Source organism: Macadamia integrifolia, unplaced genomic scaffold (assembly GCF_013358625.1).
Source record: "Macadamia integrifolia cultivar HAES 741 unplaced genomic scaffold, SCU_Mint_v3 scaffold2433, whole genome shotgun sequence".
Taxonomy (NCBI): Eukaryota; Viridiplantae; Streptophyta; class Magnoliopsida; order Proteales; family Proteaceae; genus Macadamia; species Macadamia integrifolia.
Window position 1 is genome coordinate 4,305 of NW_024868715.1, and position 22,218 is coordinate 26,522.

The window sequence follows — 22,218 nt, forward strand, 5'->3', positions numbered from 1 at the left end:
AAAAAAAAAAAAAAAAAAACGGTGAGAGGCCATGGGGCAGAGACTCTGGATTGGGATAGTCCCCTATCCCCCTTCCATATCCCTATTTTCTTCTCTTTTCAATTTATATTTCTGATTTGTTCCTTGAATCTGGAATTTATTGGTCGTTTGAAGATCCTGAATGGGGCTAGGTCCTCCATGATCCAGCCTTACATTATTAAAAAGAAAGTCAAGAAAAAGGAAACAAAATCCAGAAAATTCTTTACTCTTCTAGAGCTTCCCTAATCGATCTTGCCTGTCTATGGCTAGAAGAATCTTCATTTGCTTGCTGTCCAAGACTGAACAGTTGTCCATATCTCCAAATAGCCAGAATGGGGTCCATTTAACTGTTCATGTGAACAGTAACCACGGGTATACAGTTCATGTGAACTGTACTCATGAACATTTTCTCACCATGTGCAATTCAGGATAATTCTGTTTGTTTTCAGCCTTGAACAAAGATGTGTTATTTATTGAACTAATTGATTTGAAAAAAAAATATTATTGAACTGACAAAGCACACATTGTTGCTAACTCTTACTTTATATGTCAGAATTACATGATGGTCAAGGCATGCCTTGATGCCCAAGGTGACCAATCACCTTGTATCAAGGTGCCCAAGACTTGAACAATGAAGGAAATATTACTCAGCTCGCCTTGGCACCCTGATAATTATGGTCGAAGTTGTAAATATTTTTTTTTGGGTGGATATTTAATGCATTAAAAGAAGAGGGAGGAAAAATATAGTCCCAACGGGGAAGAGTTACAAACTCAGTAAGGGTAAAAGAAGCTCATAAAGGGAACCATCCAAGGTCCACATGGCTAAAAAAACTACTACAACCTGGCCCGGATGCCTAAACAGAAGAGAAGGGAAAACCAGTCAAAGTCGGGAAGAGAACCACAAAACCTAACAATCTAATCTCAACAGAACAGTTCCTAGCCGCCAACATGAAGGAGTACTGCCGTAAAGAGGTAGCCATGGTGGAAGAGCGATGGCCTTGCGGAGGGCCACGGCCAAGCGGGTAGCTGGCCTAGTGGAGGGGGTTGCCAAGACAGGGGGTGCGGGCCTTTCGGAGGGCAATGGCGGAGTGGCTGCCGGCCTAGAGTGGTCCGACGGGCTGGTGTCGAAGAGGCTGCTGCCAATCGGGATGAAGATCCAGTGACGAATAGACCGAAAGGCAGGCTGCTGGCAACTGGTGGGCCCAACAGGGCTGGCAGACAACGCGATGAGCAAGCAAATAGACCAAACGAGCCTGACATCAGAAAGGTGGGCAGCCTTGAGGGGTTGACGACCAACGGGATGGCAGGCCTGGCAGGAGTGGCATCTAGAAGGCCTGCGAGCTTGGCGAGCAGCCAATGGAGAGGCAGATTCGACGGAACAGGCGGGCCAACGGATATAACAAATGAGCCTAGAATCTGGAAGGGTGGACAGCCAAGAGGGCTGATGACCAGCGTGACAGTAGGCCTGAAGGGAGAGGCATCTAGCGGGATGACGACCGAGACGCAGCTAGCCTACAAGGGCCCAACACCAAAGCATCTAGTGACCAAGCAGGGCAGGCTACTGGTGGGAAGGCGAGCCTAGCGGTTGTAGTAGTCTCAACACCGATCAAGATGGTCGACACTAGGAATAGAGGGAGAAGAAGAAGAGAAAGGGAGTAGAGGAGGAAGAAGGGGGAGGGTGAGAGAAGAAGAAGGGAAAGGGGGGAGAGGGAGAGAGGAGAAGAAGAGGAAGAAGGGAGAGGGAAAGGGGAGATGCGAAGGAAGAAGAAATGTGGAGGAGGGAGGGAGAAGAGAGGAGAGAGGGAGAGAAGGCGAAGCGAATTTGTAAATATTATTTTCCTCCATTGGGTTTTTTTTTTTTTAAATCATATTTTTGACTTCTAAAGTTATATTACATTCTTAACGCTTTTCAGGAAATATTTAATTACATCCCCCTTTTTTCCCTTAAAAGGAAAAGAAACCCTTCAGAAGATTTTTGGCTTGGTAGTCTTTTGGATCTGAAGCTGCCTGCATGTTGCATTCATCAATTCATTCATTTATTCATTGATTTTTGGATTGATGATCAGAGTGCGGTAACGTGGTTATGCTTTGCTCCAAATTCAGAACAAATCATCACAGCATCTAAGGATGGTTCAATGCGGATATGGAATATCAATGGTATGCTTTAATTGATATATCTTTTATTTCTTTTCAGGTCACCATGATACTGATAATTCTCCTAATTTTAATATTGTCTAATTAATATTATTTACTCATTCGTTTCTAATGTCTGTGAAAAACTGTTGCTCTTATTTCTCCCCATTGTCATGGATATACTAATGCTTTGTGTTTGGTGGCGATTACAATGATCAACTTTTCTATGTATGATACTGATATGAATCAAAACACTAAGAAGTTTCAGTTCGTTTTGCACTCTTGATTTTCTTATTTTGCAAAGCAAGGTTATTTTGATACTCCGGGCTTACTAATTTATCTGGGCTCAAAGTTTAAGTTGAGGCAGACTTGGTACCTCTTTGGTATCATGGTATGGATTTTCATAAAATGGTTTTAGAATGATTTCTGAGTGTGAGAGCAAATTTCAATCAGAAAAGAGAAGTGATACCAAAGAAAAGAGAAGAAAAGTATATAAAAGATTCTGATCTGATGATTTCTGATTACTTAAGAAGATTCTAATCTAATGTCTAGTAAGAGCCATCCCGCTGATTGCTTTTCAATCTTCCATGGCTGCACAGTAGAGAGGGGGAGAATGCAATTCGAGAGGGACGTGGGTGAAGAAGCTGGGATATTAGAGATGGGAATTGCAAAGAGAGACAGAGAGAGTAAAGGAAGGGAAAATTGAAGGGAGGGAGAGGGAGACCTTCATTCTTACTGTTTTACCCCTACTTGTGGACCATTGGTCGGGTTGCCCATTAAACTAAGTGCAATATCTGAGAAACCATTTCTCAAAATTTTGAGTTAAGACCATTCTGAGAATCCCATTCTTCAGAAGAGAATTCAGGGTCCAGAAGTGATACCAAGTCCTATTTTGGACTTATAACATATTCTAGGCCAGAAATGGTTTCTGAGAATCTATACCAAAGAAGTCCTTAGTGCAAGGTTGGATGTTTTGTTAATATCTAAGCATAGCTTTTTGTTGTCTTTATTCTACTTTTCGATCTTTTGATTATGTTACTTGTGTCTCTTTTCTTTGGGCCAATTTTTTTGGAGGTCAATACTTATATATTTAGCATGATTTTGGCATCATAGTTGATCATATTGTCATTTGAAAGGTTATTTAGTTGACTTTTCAGTAAGCGCAAGATATTTGATTTGGGAGAGTTGTGGCCAAATATTGGGTTTATTAGTGTAGGAGAAAATTATGGATCACCCATGTGAGTTATTTTTGAAATTTCACTTGAAAGCAAGGTTCTAAATTTCGAATTTTGCTGGGATTTCGACCCCCCACCAATACCAAAATGTTTAGGCAACATGGTTGAAATCTGACCAAAATTTGGTCTATATTGGTGCTAATTTTGAAATGGCCATTTCAATGGCCAAAACTTTGAATTTTGCTTTTGAAACTTTAGGAATTGCTTATTTAAGCATGTTTGTTTGAATCATTAGATTGGAGAAAAAAAACACCCAAAGTGGTAGTTTGGCTTCGGTCCCTTGGTTTCTACTGTATGCCATAGCCTTCTAAATCCTTTCCCTTATATTGTTTATTCTACACATAATATAGTCCTAGAATGTACGAAATTCAATAAAGACAGTTAAAATATGCATTAGGAATGAAGAACCATAGAATTGGAAAGCATTCTGCAATTAATAAAGTGTGGAACCATAGACCTGCTCCTTGACCGCTTTGTTGGCTCCTCCCCCCCTCCGCCGATGCTCGTTGGACCTATTGCACTGTTTGAGTGTGCCTTTGTGCTGCTGACCTAGCCAAGCTCTCTTCTGGACCAAACATTTTCTCACGTTTGCTCCTTGATTGAATCGTTTGTCCTGGTGGTTTCTTGGCAAGCTCTTTGCAATGCTTGCAACCCGCAAGGTTGCCAGCCATGCTCGGCCGACAGCTGCCTCGCCGTTGCCCTCCGAAAGGCCGGCGCCCTCCTTCGCGGCTATCTCCTCCTCGAGGCCAGCTTCTCTCTTGGCTGTGGCCCTTCGCAAGGCCCACGCCCCGCTGCCGTGCCTGCCTTTTCTGCTGGAACTTCGATTCATGTCTTAACGGCTAGAAGTGAGAGTGTTGAGATTTGTTGGTAGGGTTTGGTGGAACCCTACCTGTTTTTTCCTGTTTGCCCCTCCTACTTTGGGCTTCTTGGTTCTTGGTTCTTGGTTCTTGTTCATCCCATGTGGGCTTTTGAATTTTATGTTGTTGGGCTTCTGGCTCCTTTTAATTATGCCCATGCGGATTTTGTGTGGTATTAGACTTCCACTCCTCAAGCCCACTGGGCCTTGGATGCTGTCCTTTTGGACTTTGGTTACCCTTATAGGGTTTGTAATCTCCCTTAGGGGATATATTCTCCCTCCCCCTTATATTAATGCATTTATTAATTCACCCAAAAAAAAAAAAACATTACACCAATGTCAAAATGTGTCATCATTGACACTTACTAAGTACATTTTACAAATTGGCAATTGTTTTGTCATTCACAATTTACAAGTTACAACCACAGGCATTTGTCGGTACCACATAGAGTTCCGAGGAGGGTCATAACCACTAGAAGATTGATGCTGCCCTTGGGACTGATGGAATCGTTCTTCTGACTGTATCACATATGATAGCCATGTCATACTATACCTGAAGAAATATTTGAAGTTTGGAGAGATGAGGGAACACTCAAAGTTTCGTGAAGATTTGCCCAAAACTTGCTCAAAACCATCAAAAGTTGAAAGTATATGCTCCAAAGTAGTCCACGAGCCTTGATCCAGCGAAAGATTGAAGGATTTTGGCAAAAATATGGATTTTTAGCAGTTCTAGAACCCTCAGTTGTGAAAGGTGATGAAATTTTGCCAAAATGGTTTGAAATGTTGTAGTTAAGTAGGAGGAATGTAGGCATTTCAGACATTTTTGCCAGATCATTTTAGTCTGGGTGTTTCACATGCCATTTCATTTTGACCATGACTGAGTTATTTTGCCAAAATTTTGACTGAACTACGCTCGACAGAAATACGTTTACTTCTAGGATGATGTTGGCAATTCTGACCTTTGGATAGATATGCCAAGGTCCATATTGGCCATGTGCCAAATTTCAGCCAAGAATTCAGTCATTTACGCTTTCCCATCTAATGGCATACCTCCCATACATATTCGTGGCACCCTCTTCATAATCCTGGATATTTTTAGTGGTTTGCTTCCCCCCGCCCCACCCCACCCAGCAAGTAGCAACTCAAATTGGGTTGAAACTTGACATTTGGACAGTGGAGTGAACTAAAAGGTCCTTATACAGAAAGAATTTCAGAAATTAAGGGCTTTTGAAGTTGATATCAGCAGTGGAGTGAACTATGAAACCAGTCAGGACAGGAGGAGTTTTTCATTAAAAAAAAATAAAAGAAGCTGGCCTTACTTACAATTAACAGAAATAAGTTTCTTCAACCTCTCGATTGCATAAACCCGTTCACCGAAATGGAATGCTTCTCTCCCTTGCGATTGTTCCAACGCTTTACCTAGGGCTCCAAAAGGCTTGTAAATTTAGGATCAAGCTTGCAATCCCGACCTCTTGGATCCAACTGGTGGCCAGACCAAATTATCAAGTGTAAAAATATGTACAAATTTTCTGAAATTGACCCAGACGATATAATAGAACTCAGTTCTGGTTGTAGGGAAATATCTCACAACAAAAAGGAACTCAGGGAACAACAACTTAGGACTTTGGTTGCCCAAGGAAGGAAGGCTAGTTAGTAGATCAATTGGTTCAATTCTGTATTACCGCTGTTGGATGGGGTAATGACTTGTGTCGAATATGACACCAGCTCTCTTTATTTATAACAACGGAGAGAAAGTTCTGAATTACTAGGACAATTAAACCCCTTAAGGACCTAAGGACCCGTTTCGAATCTGACACTTTCCCTAAAACCATTATATTACAATACCCCCCGCAAGCTGGTGCATAGATTTCACATATGCCCAACTTGCAGATAATAGGATGAAACATTTCACTATTAAAACCTTTAGTAAATACATCAACCAATTATTTTCTACTAGGAACAAAAGGTACAATGATAAGACCCATGCTAGTTTCTCTTTAATGAAGTGTCGATTGATCTTCACATGCTTGGTTCAATCATGCTGGACAGGGTTGTGAGTTGCTAATGACAGATTTTCTGTCACAAAAGAGCTTCATAGGATGGGTGGTAGGGACAACTAAATCTGTGAGAAGACCATGAAGCCATAGGAGCTCACAAATGCCATGAGCCATAGCACGGAACTCTGCTTCAGCACTTGAATGGGCAACTACGGCTTGCTTCTTGCTTTGCCATGTAATAAGTTTACCACCAACAAAGGTGTAATAACCAGTAGTAGATCTACGGTCATCAGGAGAACCTGCCCAATCAGCATCAGCATCCGTGAAGGCCTCCACCCTAAAGTGATCATGAGGAGAAAAAAGGATACCACGTCTTAGGGCAGATTTCAAGAGAGAATACGCAGCACAACTTCCCATATGAGTCGAGTAGGGATCATGCATGTACTGACTAACTAGGCTGATGACAAATGCTATGTCAGGGCGTATATGAGAAAGATCAAGCACCCCACCAATCTCTGATATCTCCCCTTATCCATATAATTACCTTCTTTGGTGACCGTTAGCTTCAATAAGAGTATCTACTGGCTTGCACCCTAACATACCTGTCTTAGATTGAAGGTCAAGCACATATTTCCGTTGAGATAAGTGATCTCCCACGAGAAGACTTAGCAATCTCAATGCCAAGGAAGTAAAGAAGCTGTCCTAGATCTTTGATCTCGAATTCCTCAGTCAAGTATCTCTTGAGGGGAGGGATTTTTGCCCAGATCATCACCAGTAACTATAATATCATCTACATAGACTATCGGGATAGCAATCTTCCCACTTGACCTCTTGATGAACAGAGTGTGGTCGGCATTGCTTCGAGAGTAGCCTGTAGCAATCATAGCCTTGTGGGAACGACCAAACCAAGCACGAGGGGAATGCTTCAGCCCATACAGTGCATGCTTCAGCTTGTATACCTTCCCTTGGGTTTGGAGCAAGTGAACCTAGGAGGAATGTCCATATACATTTCCTCGGTTCCTCCTCAAGTTCCCCATGAAGAAAAGCATCCTTCACATCTAGCTATTGGAGATCCCAATCTAAGTTGGCGGCACAAGCTAATATAACACTGATTGTGTTCATTTTAGCAATTGGAGCAAACGTCTCCTGGTAGTCAATCCCTTAAGTCCGAGTGATGGCCTTGTACCAATCCACTGTACCATCAACCTTCTATTTAACTATGAAGACCCACTTACAATCAATTGTTTTCTTCTGAGAGGGAAGACACACTAGATCTCATGTCATTCTTCGTTAGAGCCTGCATCTCATCTACCGTAGCTTCCTGCCATTGTGAGTCTACACTCCCTTCTTGCCAGGTATGGGGAATGGACACAGAGGATATAAAAGACACAAGACTATAGTAGGAAAGATTAAAGTGAGTCATAATAAACAATTTTAGCAATAGAATGTAAACTACAAAACAATGCTTTTACGAACAACAATAGGCAACTCAAGAGACGGACCAACGGAAGGAGAAGGAGAATCACCTGGGTCCAAGGGGACAAGATCAGACTCGAGAGGAGACATCTAGCATGGTAAGGTAGATGCTGGATGTATAGTGGTCTGAGTCTGGTGTCTGCGACTATAAACACATATCTTTGGCCGAGGCATAGTAGGAGTGTCACTCTCCCCCTGAAACGAGATACTGGCAGGGATAACAAGTTTGAGAGGTGGCACATCTTCCACGATGGAAGGAGACTCCCCCTGAAGAGGTGCTGCAGTGTAGTATGACGCAGATTCGTGAAAGGAACGTCCATCGTAATAAACCAACGCCAAATGGGAGGATGAAAACACCGATAGCCTTTTTAAGTAGGATCATACCCCAGGAAAATGCACCGGAGACAATGAGGATCAAACTTTCCATGAGGATGATGATCACGAGCATAATAGACACTGTCGAATACCTTGGGAAGAATAGGAAAAAAACAGTAGAACCTTGGAGAAGATCTAGAGGGGAGCGGAAGGAATGAAGTCAAGAAGGCATTCGGTTGAATAGAAAGACAATAGTGAGAATCGCGTCACTCCAGTATTGGGGAGGGACATGCATCTTAAAAAGAAGAGAGCGTGTTAGCTCAAAAAGGTGATTATTCTTCCGCTCAGTGACACCATTCTAAGCCGGGGTATCTACATGACTAGTTTGATGGATCATCCCATGGGCAGAAAGGTAAGCTTGAAATGACCCTTTGAAATATTCACGGTCGTTGTTGCTTCAAAGGATCTTGATGGTGCTACTGAATTGAGTCTGAACCACGTGGTGAAACTGCTGAAAGCAATGGAAGGTCTCGCCCTTGGTTTGCATCATATAAACCCAAGTGGTTCGAGAATGACAATCAATAAAAGAGACAAATCACTGATAACCATTGATAGACACATAGCGGGATGGACCCTAAATATGAAGATGTATCAATGAAAAAGAAGTGGCACTTTATTTCAAAATATAGAGCTAGTGATCCGAGTTTGTTTGGCCAAAACATATGCCTCAGAAAAAAATTGGCTAAAATTATAATTTTTAGAGGTAGGAAAAAGCCTAGTTAATGTGCCCAAATGAGTATGTCCCAACCCACGATGCCACTGTAGTAACTTAGATGTGGGAGGTGACGTAGAGAATGTCTAAAAAGCCTGACCAGAGCTAACATAGTCATCATCAACCAGATACAAACCACCATGCAAACTACCAGAGCCAATCGTTGTCCCTGTCACCAGATACTGAAAAACACAATGAGACGGGAAAAATGTGACTTTGCAATTAAGAGTGGAAGTAAGATTACTAATGGACAATAAGTTAGTAGGAAAAGAGGGAACATGCAATACAGTAGAAAGGGATAAAGGGGTGCAACTAACGAAGCCCTTTTCCCAAAATAGTGGAATAAGTCCCATTAGCCAACTTGACCTTACCATGTGGACTAGTTATGTACTGGGAGAAAAGGGACAAGAAACCTGCTGTATAATCAGAAATCCCCGAGTCTATAATCCAGAGGGTAGAAGGGTCAAACATAGTGTGGCCATAGAAAGAGATACCTAATTCAGAAGGGGTGGAATGAGCAGATCTCGCAGTGGCTGATGCAGGAGAGTCCGGACGTGTCAAACGGTGCTGGATGGCAGTGAGCTCATCAGATGATAGCAAGGTTGCAGAGATGGTAGGAGCAGAGTCAAAAGTCTGGAAGCTCAGTATGGTTGGCCTGACTAGGAGTATAGGCATGACCCTTCCCTCGGCCTTTTCCAGATGTATCAACAGGACAACCATAGAGCTTCTAGTAATGCTTCTTGGTGTGGTCCTCCTTCTCGTAGTAATAGCACTTCACTGGAGCTCTGGTAGAGGAGCCACCAGATGTGATGTTACTCTGAGGGATTGAGTGCCATAGACAATTGTCGATTTCTCAGTGGGAGTGGTAATTGGTTGTGAAAGCATAGTGGTACGACAACATAAGAGATTAGATAGAAAGTCATGGAACCGGATCTTGTCCTTTCGTTTTTGAAAACCGGTGACATCTGCAGGAGTGGAAGGAGTATACTTATACAAATCTAACTTACTCCACAGTCTACGTAGCTCATAGTAGTACTGTGACAATGTGAGCCCTCTCTGCCTTAGGTCACGAACCTTCTGGTGCAGTTCGAAGACCTAAGCATTGTTCCCCGCCTGGGAATAGATATCTTGGACATACTTCTAGATCTTCGTAGTAGAGTCAAGGAGGTAGCCACTTGAAACCTATGATTGCATGGAGTTGACAAGGAAGACCATAACTAGAGAGTTGGCACACTCCCACTTGTCAATCTCAGGACCGGTGGCTGGACGCTTTGTGGTTCCGGTGAGGTACCCATAATAGCCATAAGACTTGATGGAGATACAAATCGAGTGTGACCACATAAGGTAGTTTATGCCGTCAAGCTTGATAGCATAAGGAGGAAAAGTGGGTAGAGTTGAGGTGTCTCCACCAGTTGAAGAAGAAGAACTGGTAGACATGGTTGTTAATTCAAAAGGGGTTATGCATGGAAGAGGCACCTGCCGTAGGTAGAAGAAGCACCATAAACCAGAAATAGGCTAAGAACACAAAAATAGATCAAGGGTGAAAACCCTGACAAATCAATTTTGGGGATAGCTCTAGAACAGATTCTTGAGATGGTAACGTGGCTAGTTCATACCACTACAAGGATAAGGATTACCAATCGCAACAAACATCAAGACAATCGGAGCATCGAGCAGGGAAATAACACCCTGACAAGGAAAAATCTAATTTAGGGGGAAAAACCCTGGAAAAAAAATCAATGGAGAAGAAGCTGGGTCTCTCAGATCATTGTAGAAGAGAGTCTGAGAGCCCAGGGCAGAAGAAGGATGGAGGCTCTCTTGGTGATTTAAGGAACTCCCACCGAGAGAGAAGCAAAAGAAGAGAGATGGAGGGAGGTGTTAGGAGAGAGAAAAAAGATGGAGAAGGGGGAAACCCTTAAGGTTTTGGATCCAAAGGCTTTGATACCCTGTTGGATGGGGTAATGAAAAATTATGTCGAATATGACACCAACCCTCTTTATTTATAATAATAGAGAGAAAGTTCTAGAATATTATAGGACCATTAAACCCCTTAAGGACCTAAGGACCCGTTTGGAATCTGACATTTTCCCTAAAACCCATTACTACAACTACTGCTAACAGCAGAAAGAGGGAAAGACAATAGTAGAATGGGAGAAATTAACAAGATAATGAAAGAAAGAAGATGATAATGAATAAAAAAAAGTTTAATGGAGGGTATTAGGCCTAGTAAAAGAGAATTCGGCTTGAATCAAGCATGAAAATGAGAGAAGAAGAAGGCAATATTGAGGCCTCAACCAACAGCACCATACGACCATCAATTTTATTCAACCCAATCTATCTCTGATTGATGTATTACATATATATAAATAGACCCAAACTATTCCTAACCATAACCTGCAAAGATAATTTGAAGTTGAATCAACTCCTACTCCTATCATTGGCTAACAAGAAATAAAATTCAAATTACAAGAATAACCCAAAAAAGAAATAAATTCCTAGATATCCCCAATGGACGAAAACCCGGTTTTGGTTCTGGTTCTTGTTGGACTGGGTCGAGCCAGTCCAAACATGAGAGTCCTATGGCATCATATCACGTGGTAGATATTTGATGCTACCTAAACATCCTCTCATAAGTGTTACATAACATGACCCGTTAGTTTATGACCAGATTTATGTCTGTTAGAATCCTAACTAAATTGGGAGTCCAAGTTGGATTTTTAATGGGCTAGAAATAGGGTTTGATTATGTATTTATTATAGAGAAGAACAAAGTAGGAATTATTGTTTTAGAGTTGATTTGGGAGTCGCCCTGATCAATGACAAGCTCCGAGAAAGTTGTTTGAAGTGGTATGATTATGTTCAACGGAGGCCTAGGGATACCCCAGTAAGGAGTGGTGTGATTTTGACTGAAGGAGCTAAAAGATCTAGGGAAAGGCCTAAAATAATCATAGGAGAAGTTGTGAGGAATGGCATGCATAATCTAGGCCTTGTCCTAAAGTATGACCTCAGATAGTGCCTATTGGAGGTCAATGATCCATTTAGCAAACCCTATTTAGTTGAGATTCTCTTGACTTGCTGGGCTTTGCCTCTTTCCTCTTACTTTCATTACTTTCATTTCGCATCTCTCATTTCTTCGTCTCTATATTCCCCTTTCATTTGGACCTTAGTTTTCCCTACTTTGTTTTGCATGGATCCATGTAGCCAACTCCATTAAGTTGGAATGATGCTGAGTTTGTTGTTGTTGTTGTTGTATAGTTGTTACAGAGAAGAACAACTGAGTGAGGGAAACTCCCTTTCCAGCTTCTTGAGATTCTTGGAATTTCCCTAGGCCAATTGACACCCAAATGTACTTTTTCAGGTACCGAAATGTACTTTTTTGTACTTTATTCAATTCCTAGAGGAAGGAGTATGCGATCCTTTGTTAGTATCTGTTTTGAGATCCTATCCGTCTAAGTATGGGTTTTCTACCTAGCCGTTGGAACCTAAGGTTACCCTGTTGTTGTCTGCGTCAGATATACTTGTTTCTAACATTTACAAGGAATCAAAAGAGCCATTTCTATTAATTGCCAACTCATTCTTTATATTTTATTGGACAAATACATAATGGTTCATATGGATATTTGTTTGAACTATAAGTCAAAAGACAACTGCAAATGAAGTGGAAATCAGTTCTTTTGTGCTTGGAGTTTCATAGTATTTAATCCCTATTTGGTAACCATGCAATAGTAATATTTTGTAAGTAGAACTCAACTCAACTGAACAAAGCCTTATTCCAACAAAATGGGGTTGGCCATATAAGTCCTGATATCACCCCTCTCTAATTTCAGAACTTATACAGAAATGTGTAATTATACTTGTCTACACTCTTATGCTCTGTACTCTTTCCCTCAATTTTTTTATATAACTTTCAATTTATAACCCGTTTTCTGTGAATGAAATTTTCACCTCATGTCTACCAGTATCAGTAGAGATAAAATATGCTGGTTTTGTTGTCCAGTTGGCCAAAGAGCAGATGTCCTTGACTTTGGTCTTTTGTCTAGGACGGATGCCAATCTTTAACGTGCTTTTATTTTATGAGGTTGTTGGATACCAGGTTATCTTCTTGTGATGTGGGCATATGTTTTCTCTTTCTTTGTTAAGTTAGATCAATTGCATTTAGTGTGTGTGTGTGTGTGTGTGTGTGTGTGTGTGTGTGTCCCCTACATAGAGAGCTATAGAGAAATTTCCTCCATACCAGAATACAGGATCACCTTTCCAGTATTCGAATATGCCTTCTTTTGAGCATTGCTGCTGCTTCCGTCTCCATCTTCCAATGAAGCCATTTTTCTAGCAGTATTCAAATATGCCTAGAGCATTGCCGCTGCTTCCCTGTCTATCTACCAAGGAAGCTATTTCCCCCCTCAAAATTATCCTATTCCTTCAAAGACTCCAGAAACTATAAAAAATGGGCATTTTTGCGCTGTAGCTTTCCTTTTAGCATATAGGCTCGGATCTTATACAGGAAATGTGATCGTTCAAAATGGACAGCCACACCTACTGGGCAATTTTTTTGTCCTGTGAATCGGCTAAATATAGACCATTAATAAGTAATATGTTGGATTCTCTTGCTGATTTCACTAGAGCATCTTCAATACTTCAATGAGCCAATGCAACTTGCATTTTAATCAAGAAATAGAAAAAAAGAGGCAAGATTTGGTTTTCAGTTACCAAGATATAATGTATGAAGGTACAGTATGCATGGTTTAAAGCCGATACATATCTTAAATTTACCTGACTGATACGGCGACCGATACCTATAGTTTAATCCTTGATCTTTAGCATATCTTAGCGTATCTCTGATACGATACAATACCCTCCGGTATGTGTCTTAAATTTAGCCGACTGATATTGATACTTTAATCCTTGAGTGTATGTATGATATAAAACGGTTGCGAGCATGGACTATCCTTGTCAGCTGTTAAGTAAAGGCTGATTTGAAGATATACATTATGACATTCGGCTTTAACGTCTTCTGGAAGTAAAAAGAAATCAGAATACATGAAGTTTACATGAAATGTCTGTCAATACCAGCTGTATACGTCACAGTAGACTAATGATTATAAGGTGGGTGAATTTTTTTGTTGGCCCCTGCTGAATGCTTAGATCACAAAGCATTCATTCTGCTTCTGGAATTGGATCTTATGGTTGCTGTACAAATGAACATGAAAATGTGTTTGAAGGCTGAAGCATGATATATAGGAGCTAAATTCGCTGTAGTCCTACTGTTTACATGTAATGGTACTATTTCCTAATTATCTCTGTTTGTTTTTGAATCAATTGGTGGTTTTGTTAGGTGATCTTTGATTTCCATTTCTGCCACCCCCCTTTGGTTTTTGACAATGGGTCATACTAGATTGTGGATAGTAATGTGACAACTTAGTGCATAGTTATTAAGGCGCCGCCAAGGCGCTGGTAAGGTGACGCCCAGGCGCTAAGGCGGTATTGGGAGCATAAGGCAGTGCACCGCCTTATAGCGCTTTAACTATTAAGGCGCTATAAGGTGACGCCTTATGACGTTTTATGGGCAAGGCGGTCGCCTTTTGCCCATTTTTTATAACTATTTTACCACTAATTCCATATAGATTTTATCGATTGGCAAGTATATGGGGAAGTTTACACATGAGAAGCATGGTATCAAGGGTATTTAAATAGAAAACCTAAAAAAAAAAAAGAAAAAATGTGTCCTTCCCCCTTCGGATCTTGCTCTGGCGGCAACGAAACTCCACCGGCGGTGGTGAGACTCCTCCGAAAAACATTCCTCAAACCAAGGCAGGAGCGTGTGATGCATTTATTAATTTTTTATTCATCTTCGTTATTCATCTTCATTCTGTGGTTTCTTCCTGCTGTATTTTCTTCTTCTTTCTCTTAATCTCTTCTATTTCCCTCTGTTTTTTTTTCTTACTGCAGCTGGAAGTGTGGTACTGTGGTACGAGAGATTTTTTTTTTCTTTTCCTCTCCCTTCTACAGTTCTACCTTCTTCTTTCTTTTCGTTTTTTTTAGCCTTTTTTCCTGCTTTCTTTTTGTCTCCCAATCTCCTTTCTTCTTCTTCACTTCTTCACTGCAACCTGCATGTCTCTTTTCTTTTACCCTCTCTCTCTCTCTCGCTCTTTTTTTAATGAATATGCAGCTCCTTGGTTCTGGTTTGATGTTCTTGGCTGCTGGTTATCAATATTGATTGTGTATTGTAGCCTGGGTATTATTCTTTTGATTAATAGGCATTGCTTTTTGTATCTGGTAGCTTTCTGATTTATTCTTTGTGAGATGGTACTGCTGGATATAGTGTTATGGCTTATTCTGCAGCTCTCTCTTTTTTTTTTTTGAATGAATATGCAGCTCCTTGGTTCTAGTAATCTGGTTTGATGTTCTTGGCTGCTGGTTATCAATATTGATTGAGTAATTATATATCTATATTATATGTTATGATAATGATTGATCTAGATGAACATAGTTTATTCACTTTATTGATTTTTTTTTTTTAATAAATATCTTGCATTGGTATGAAGTATGAACCTTTAATCTTTATTTAGCATATGAGTAGTATTTAGTATGTCATTTAAGCCAAATAAAATGGTTATATAGAAAATAAAATACTAGAACACTTTATTCAATAAGGCGACGCCTTATGCCCGTCCTATCGCCAAAGCGCTCTGAAAGACCCTTAAACGCCTTGGTCGCCTCACCGCCTTTATAACCTTGACTTAGTGTCACGTAAACAATTCCACCATTTCTCTAATAGGCTAAGATGTGATAGCAAAAGTAACTTTGAAATAGAAATTTGCATTTAACATGATTCTGAATGTGGCAAAAGAATTTTATTTCTGTTGGCCCCGATGTTTGTCACTAGGGACTTTCCACTGTGAACAAAATTTATTCTATTGCATTAGCTATTGTATTAAACTAGATTCAATGATCATGTAATGTCTTTGTTTATAAATGTAATTCGCTCACTTATTTTATGCTGATTTTTTTTTTTCCATTTGGGAAGTTCGGTATCATCTTGAAGAGGACCCAAAGACTTTGAAGGTCTTCCCAATTCCACTTTGTGATTCAAATGGCTCCGCTTTGCACTATGATCGTCTCTGTCTTTCTCCTGATGGAAAGATATTGGCAGCCACACATGGTTCAACATTGCAGTGGTTGTCTGCAGAAACTGGGAAGGTGTTGGATACAGCTGATAAAGCACATGAAGGTATGCTTAGCCTTTGTTCTCTTTTTATCATCCTACATTAAGCAGTAATTATGTTTCTTATCATGTGACTTTCCATTTATTTACGAATGACAAGGGAAATGAATCCCCCCCCCCCACCCCCTTTTCAATTCTCTCCCTCTACACAGGCGTAAGCCTACCCATTGCTGACACATACATCACACACATGAAAATACTTACAATTGTTGTTGCTTGTTGGACACTTGGATGTAAACAATCATTATTCCAGTTTGGACCTTGACACCTGACTTGTGGTTTTGGGGCAATTTTACATATTTATGATGGTTTTTGTGATCAGAATTGTTTTTGACCAGACCAAAATCTTATTAATGCCCATACTAAAAAATTCCACATGGTGTGTTTGACCATCATGCCTGTAATGTCGTTTATGGTGTTTAATCTTTCTGTCTGTGTGGGCTGTATCGGTTAGTAACTTCAAGAGATCCCATAAATCCACAGCTAAAAAATACGAAGTCTTCATGTGATTTATTTGACTCAACCAGGCTTTGGCATTCCTGATCTGTTTTTGTAAGTGAAGTTTAAAAGCTGGAAACTTCGGTGTTGGGGAACTGCTGATATGATTTGAATGGTTGGGTCATTCTTCTTTGAGATGTACTTCAGGTTGGAACCAGCTGAAACAAAAATTCTTGGAACCTGAAAAGGAAGACATGAGAAACCCTAATTTGTTCAATGCCAAAAAAATATGAACAATTGAAACAATCCAAATGGTTGTTTTGCTTTTTGGTCCTGGATTCTAGGAATAGAAGCTGATTGGAGGACAAGGATCCATGTAGTCGACCTCATTTAGTTGGGATAAGGCTGAGTTGTTGATGTTGTTGTTGATTCTAGGAATAAAGGAGCTGGGGGGCGTTTGCACCTTGGGCTTCTAGTGCCCATCAAAGGCAATTCAAGAATCTGGCTGGACTCTTCTTGAAACTCCTTTCCATCCTCAAAAGCAGGATTATAGAATCTCATAATCCAAGAATCTGAGAAGCAGCAGCCTTCTGGTTTTATGTAACAAATGACAGTAATGTTGAAAAGTTTTCAGAACTGCTGAGCTTTAATGGATAAAGGGTCCAAACCGACTTAGTACTGGTAGGAAGGTTATCAGCCTGCTGTAGAGTGGTTTCAAAGACATTTGGTAATAACATGATCAGACCATAATTACCATATTTTGTGACAATGTTGAAAGGACTTCAGACGACACTTTTGCTGTCAAGCAAGAGGATCAGATGGTGATCAAACTTCTAAACCACTACATTTCTGCTACCATAGCACCTCTTTTTTTTTTTTTTTTTTTTTTTGGAGGGTGGTGGGGGGATGGTTCTATCCTATTTAACTGCCCAGTGGGACTTCAACTACAGCTACCAGAGAGTGGGGAAGTGGTTGGGGGGGTGGGGAAGGGGGTGCCTTATGGCACAAGGTGAACTCTACCAGCAAGGCACCAACCAACTGAGCAAGCAGTTGTCTTACATAGCACCTCTTTGATGGAGTTGGTTTTGGACCATGTTTCTTATTTTTGTGCAGTACTAAAGTGAAGGTCTTCCATACCTATTGGTATTTTTCCACTCGCACTGATAGCAGTGACTGAAATCACCTGGGCCTATAACATATGCATCTTCTGATCAATGTTGCTATATATGTGAATTGTCAAGCTTGAGAACCTGGTTATGTGCTATGGAATTTGCTATCTTGCTGCGCATGATATGGTACTGCTTGCTAGTTACTCTAGCAATCATCCGGAAGTGTTTCACTTCCATTTTTCAGCAGTTTATAAACTTGGTGGTAGCCACCAAAAATCATGCGGACTCATAATTAGTGTACTTATAGGCTGCGGCCTAATGCCCTGTCAATTATGCTCTGGATTGGTGGGCCCCACCTAGAATGTTTGCTAAGATTGCTCTAATATTGGATATGAAGTCTCCTTTGAAGCTTTAGACAAAGATGCTATAGAGATATTGGGCCCTTATGGTATCTTGTACACATTCCAACGATTGGCTGAGCTAATAAGTCAACTTCAAAGTGGATTTGTTGTGCGACTGTACGATTTCTTCTGTTCTACTGAAGCTGAAGCTCTTAAAGCTTTTACTATGTACATCTTTTGCTTTCGGTCAGTGTTGTGAAAGGCAACACCCGGGGCGGCTGAGCAGTCCACGAGGATCTAGGTGAGTACAGCCTAAGTGAGGTTGAGCTAGGCACTCACCTAGATTTCCAGGTGGCCTTCTAGGAGCCACTTTTGGCTAGGCGTCTGCCTAGTAAGATACATAGAGCTTTGACTCTTCTGTTATCAGTTTTGAATTGCCCCACATATACATTGCAACCTGTTGGTTGTTGGTTCGATATCTTAGAAGCAGCCTATCCTGCGAAACAGGTGGTAAAGCTGCATGCATTTGCCCCTCCCAGATCCTACAGTAGCGGGAGCTTCGTGCACTGGGACACTCCTCTTCATATTTATATTTCATAATAAAATTCGTTCTGTTGCTGTTTATCTGATTGATTTGATCATGTGCTATATATCTTTGATCTATTGTACCTAGAACTTGTTAATTGAGAGGGGAAAAAAAGAAAAAAAAACTGCAACCAAGGTGTCAAGGAAGCATGGGGTTGGTCTCTTCTTCTAGCCTTGAACCTTCATTTTGGGGGATATATGTCGACAAGTCCTATAATATAAAATAGGCCTAGAAGAAAAATTAAGTAATAGGAGCCAAAGTTTAGCGTGTGTAGTTCCTGTGCAACCTAAGGGTCTATCACCTTGGTGTTATAACAACGGTACCTTCTTCTTTCCATTATTTCAGCACTATGCTGCTTGCTATCAACTCATTTCATGGAACATTAGTACCTACGAATTCTACAGTCTACATTAGTGTCTGGTACATTTAATTGGTACTCTGATTTGATTCATGGTTCTGTGTGCTTATGTCCTGGTTAACTCCTGTCATTTTACTTTCAATTTCTGGGTTTCCTCAATTTTTTTTGTTTCAGTGGATGTTGTACTTGAAATATTGCATGGTAATACTTCTTTCTGTTTATTTTCTCTGCTAGTTTGTATTAATTCTTTCATATCATGCAGGTGATATTACAGGCATTGTGTGGGCACCTCGGACTATCCCAAAGGGTAATTATCTTTATAACCTTAGAAAAGTCATCTGTAGATTTCTTTTGTTGTTCCTGATATTTGGATCCTTTAGCTGATCCAATTCACTCAGCATGAACAACTTATCAGATTAGATTTTGATAATTTCTCACTGATAGGATTTAACTGTAAAGGATGCTAAGTGTCAGTTCTGTCCTGGCATGGGTTTATCCTTCCCTGGACCTATTTATGTTATCCATTGGGTTAGATTTTGCGAGGTGGGACAGCTCTGAGGCTGACCTGGAGTTTTCTTGTTGCGAACAATGTCAACTGATGCATTGCATATTTTAGAGAGTCAGCAAAATATGTTAGCTATGGGAAGCGAGGTTTCAAAGATTGGAATCAGCTTGGGTTAATAGGCCGATTTAGGTTGGAATCCATGAAGGACGATCCAAATTCCAACAAGGAAAACCAAGTTATCCAAGGATGGATTTTTTTGCCATATCTCCTTCATTTGACTGCTAAAAATGCAGAAATTGAGGAGACTTGTTTTGGCTAGATCTGCAAGATTTTTGAGCTAAAAACTCAAAAAATCTGAATCCCTCTTCATCTCATTTTCTGAGCGATGCGGCTGATTCCAGCCGATTTGGCTCGGAATCGAATTGGAATCCCTGGCCAGTGATCCATGGGCCCATGCTGTGTTTTGCATCCTTGATCGGAGTTTGATGGCTGGATGATTATGATTGCCTAATTGGTTAACCCTTCCTGCAGCATCTAACTTTCTGGTACAACCCATCAATAGTCATTCTTTGACTTTGCCTTGTTCCTCTATGCTCTCTCGGATTGATCTTGGTGTCAAATTACAATGGGTATCTTATCTTCTAATTGGTATATAGTTGAGCTCTGGAGTCAGATCTAAGTGTCTAACTTAGTGATGTGCAATTCAGCTGAGAACAGCCCTCTGCTAACCAGTTTCTATGCCGCATGTCTGATTTTGATGACCTCATATCAGCTTGTTCTTTTACAGGGGGTGAACTTGTTACTGTATTAGCCACTGCTGGTGTTGATAAGAAAGTGAAGCTTTGGATGGCTCCATCTGTCCATCCATCATAAGGGATCTATGAATGCATCATGATCAACCATCAACAAATGGTAAAGTCGATCAGATTTTGTCATAGAAGTGCCGATAAATATGCTACATGGGATTTTGGCCTAATCTCACCTGAGATTCGAAAGTTCTGACCAATATTTCATCCTTAAACTGCTTACCTTGTGCGGGAAGTAAAATACAGTCCTTGTTGGGCAAGATAGATGTGTGAGTGAACAGATTTTCTCAACTGCACAATCTCATTGGAGAGTTTTGGTGATTAGAGAAGGCTTATATACTGTAGATAGTTGTATGCATCTACAGTATCAAATAAAATGTAGAGGGTGAAAAAGCTTTTTTTTTTTTATTTCGTCCAAAAATTAATCCCTGAAGCCTAGATGTCTCTCTGGTAAACATGAAATCCTTGGTGGAGCCTTTACATATGCTAAATTATCTTACTTACCTTCTTCTATGGGTTGCAAATATGCAAAATCCATTAAAATTCGGTCATTTGAGAGGCAGTGCTTTGTCTTTTTAATTACATGATTCTAGCAGTTTATTTATACTTTCTGTTAGAACTCTTAATGGTTTGCGCAGGCAAGTACCATGTTGCACTTTGGGGGATTCAAACAAAAAAAGGTAGGTAGTTTTCCATTTGTAAACCTAGGTGATTTAGCTTTCCAACTATCTTCATAGCATTACCCAAGCTCCCTTTACTTGCTATTAGGTTTTTTCTATTCATGGAGAGTGGTCTTTTATGTTTAGAAACAATGGCTTCTACCAATACCATACCCTTATTCAAGGGTAGAGTGGATCATCCTTTATTACTCTAATAGCCATGAGTTTATTTGGCAGCACAGATAAACCATGCTCACCATGCTGTTCCATTACAGCTTGCAGACTGGTTCATTGCCCTTTGCTATTAAATGAATAAAAATATTTAAGGCAGATGCAAATGATGCATAATTAAATAAGCTTCTGTTGCACTGGTTTTTTGTTTTTTGTTTTTGTTTTTGTTCTTTGAACAAGAATATCTGCTAAGATTTCCTAGTTCTTCCTCCCTGCTTCTGCTGTTAAAGCATGATATTTTGTGTTTAGTTCGAATGCAGCTTATACGAGTCCACTTCGAGTTGAGGAAGTAACTTCTGATTTTGAACTCTTGATGTCTAATAGATTATGCTTTGAGTTTCGCAAGGCTTTTGACCCTTGCACAGTTGCAATTATAGGATTTCTCTCTATGGAGCCCAGGGACTAGAGAAAGATCCCACAGCTGGGGTGACCTAGTGTGCCCTGGTCCTCCCTACCATGGGATCACTCTATGATCCCTGGGATCTATGGAGAGGAACCAGATCCTGCACCCCCCCCCTAGAGACAGCCTATTTTTCCTTTTTACTCCACTGCTTGACCTAAACCATGAGTACCAAATCTAGATTCAATAGAAGAGTGCATTACTTTTTTTTTTTTCATTTTTGATGAGGGAACAGCGCCCTACTGAGTAACCAAAATAGAGATCCCAACAAGATGAACAGATATCTAAATTCAGTCACAAAAACCATTAACAATATAGATCAAGATCAAATGGCTCAGTTCAACGGTCACCCAAACTCATTTTTGGCCCCCCAAAATATGGGGGCGTAGGTCTCCTGGTAAGACAATACCAAAGTGCCTGTTGCCAGTTTAAAAGAATCAAAGAATTCATATTTTTAACATAGTCAAGCCATTAAGTGCCTTTTCTTTAACTATTCAAAATTTGAAACCGCCAAAACAATCCTGGGTCCTTGGTATAAAGTTGCAGTTATTGATCAAAGTAGGTTGAATCTTGAGTTGAAGATCACGATATCTCTTCTTAAGTAGACCTACTAGTTGGTAGAGCTGCCCTCAAAGCAGGTTCTAGGCCCCTAACTAACTGTAACATGCAAGGACTGGTGACACGGGCCCATCGTCAATTCTTCTCAGTTGGTCTTGGTTGTTGGCGATTTGTCCTCGAGGTAGGGGTAGTAGATCTAAGAAT

General features: G+C 40.5%; 1 protein-coding gene across 1 annotated transcript; it reads left to right on the forward strand.

The window, feature by feature from the left end:
* Nucleotides 1-2,084: 2,084 nt before the first annotated feature.
* On the forward strand, nt 2,085-20,728 carry LOC122066519 (transducin beta-like protein 2; the record flags this gene model as incomplete). The annotated part of the gene is given in 4 exon segments (XM_042630333.1): nt 2,085-2,175; nt 15,826-16,029; nt 19,118-19,162; nt 20,148-20,728. Coding segments are annotated over 4 exon segments (426 nt in total), but the record flags the coding sequence as incomplete, so codon positions are not given.
* Between the last annotated feature and the right edge of the window lie 1,490 nt (nt 20,729-22,218).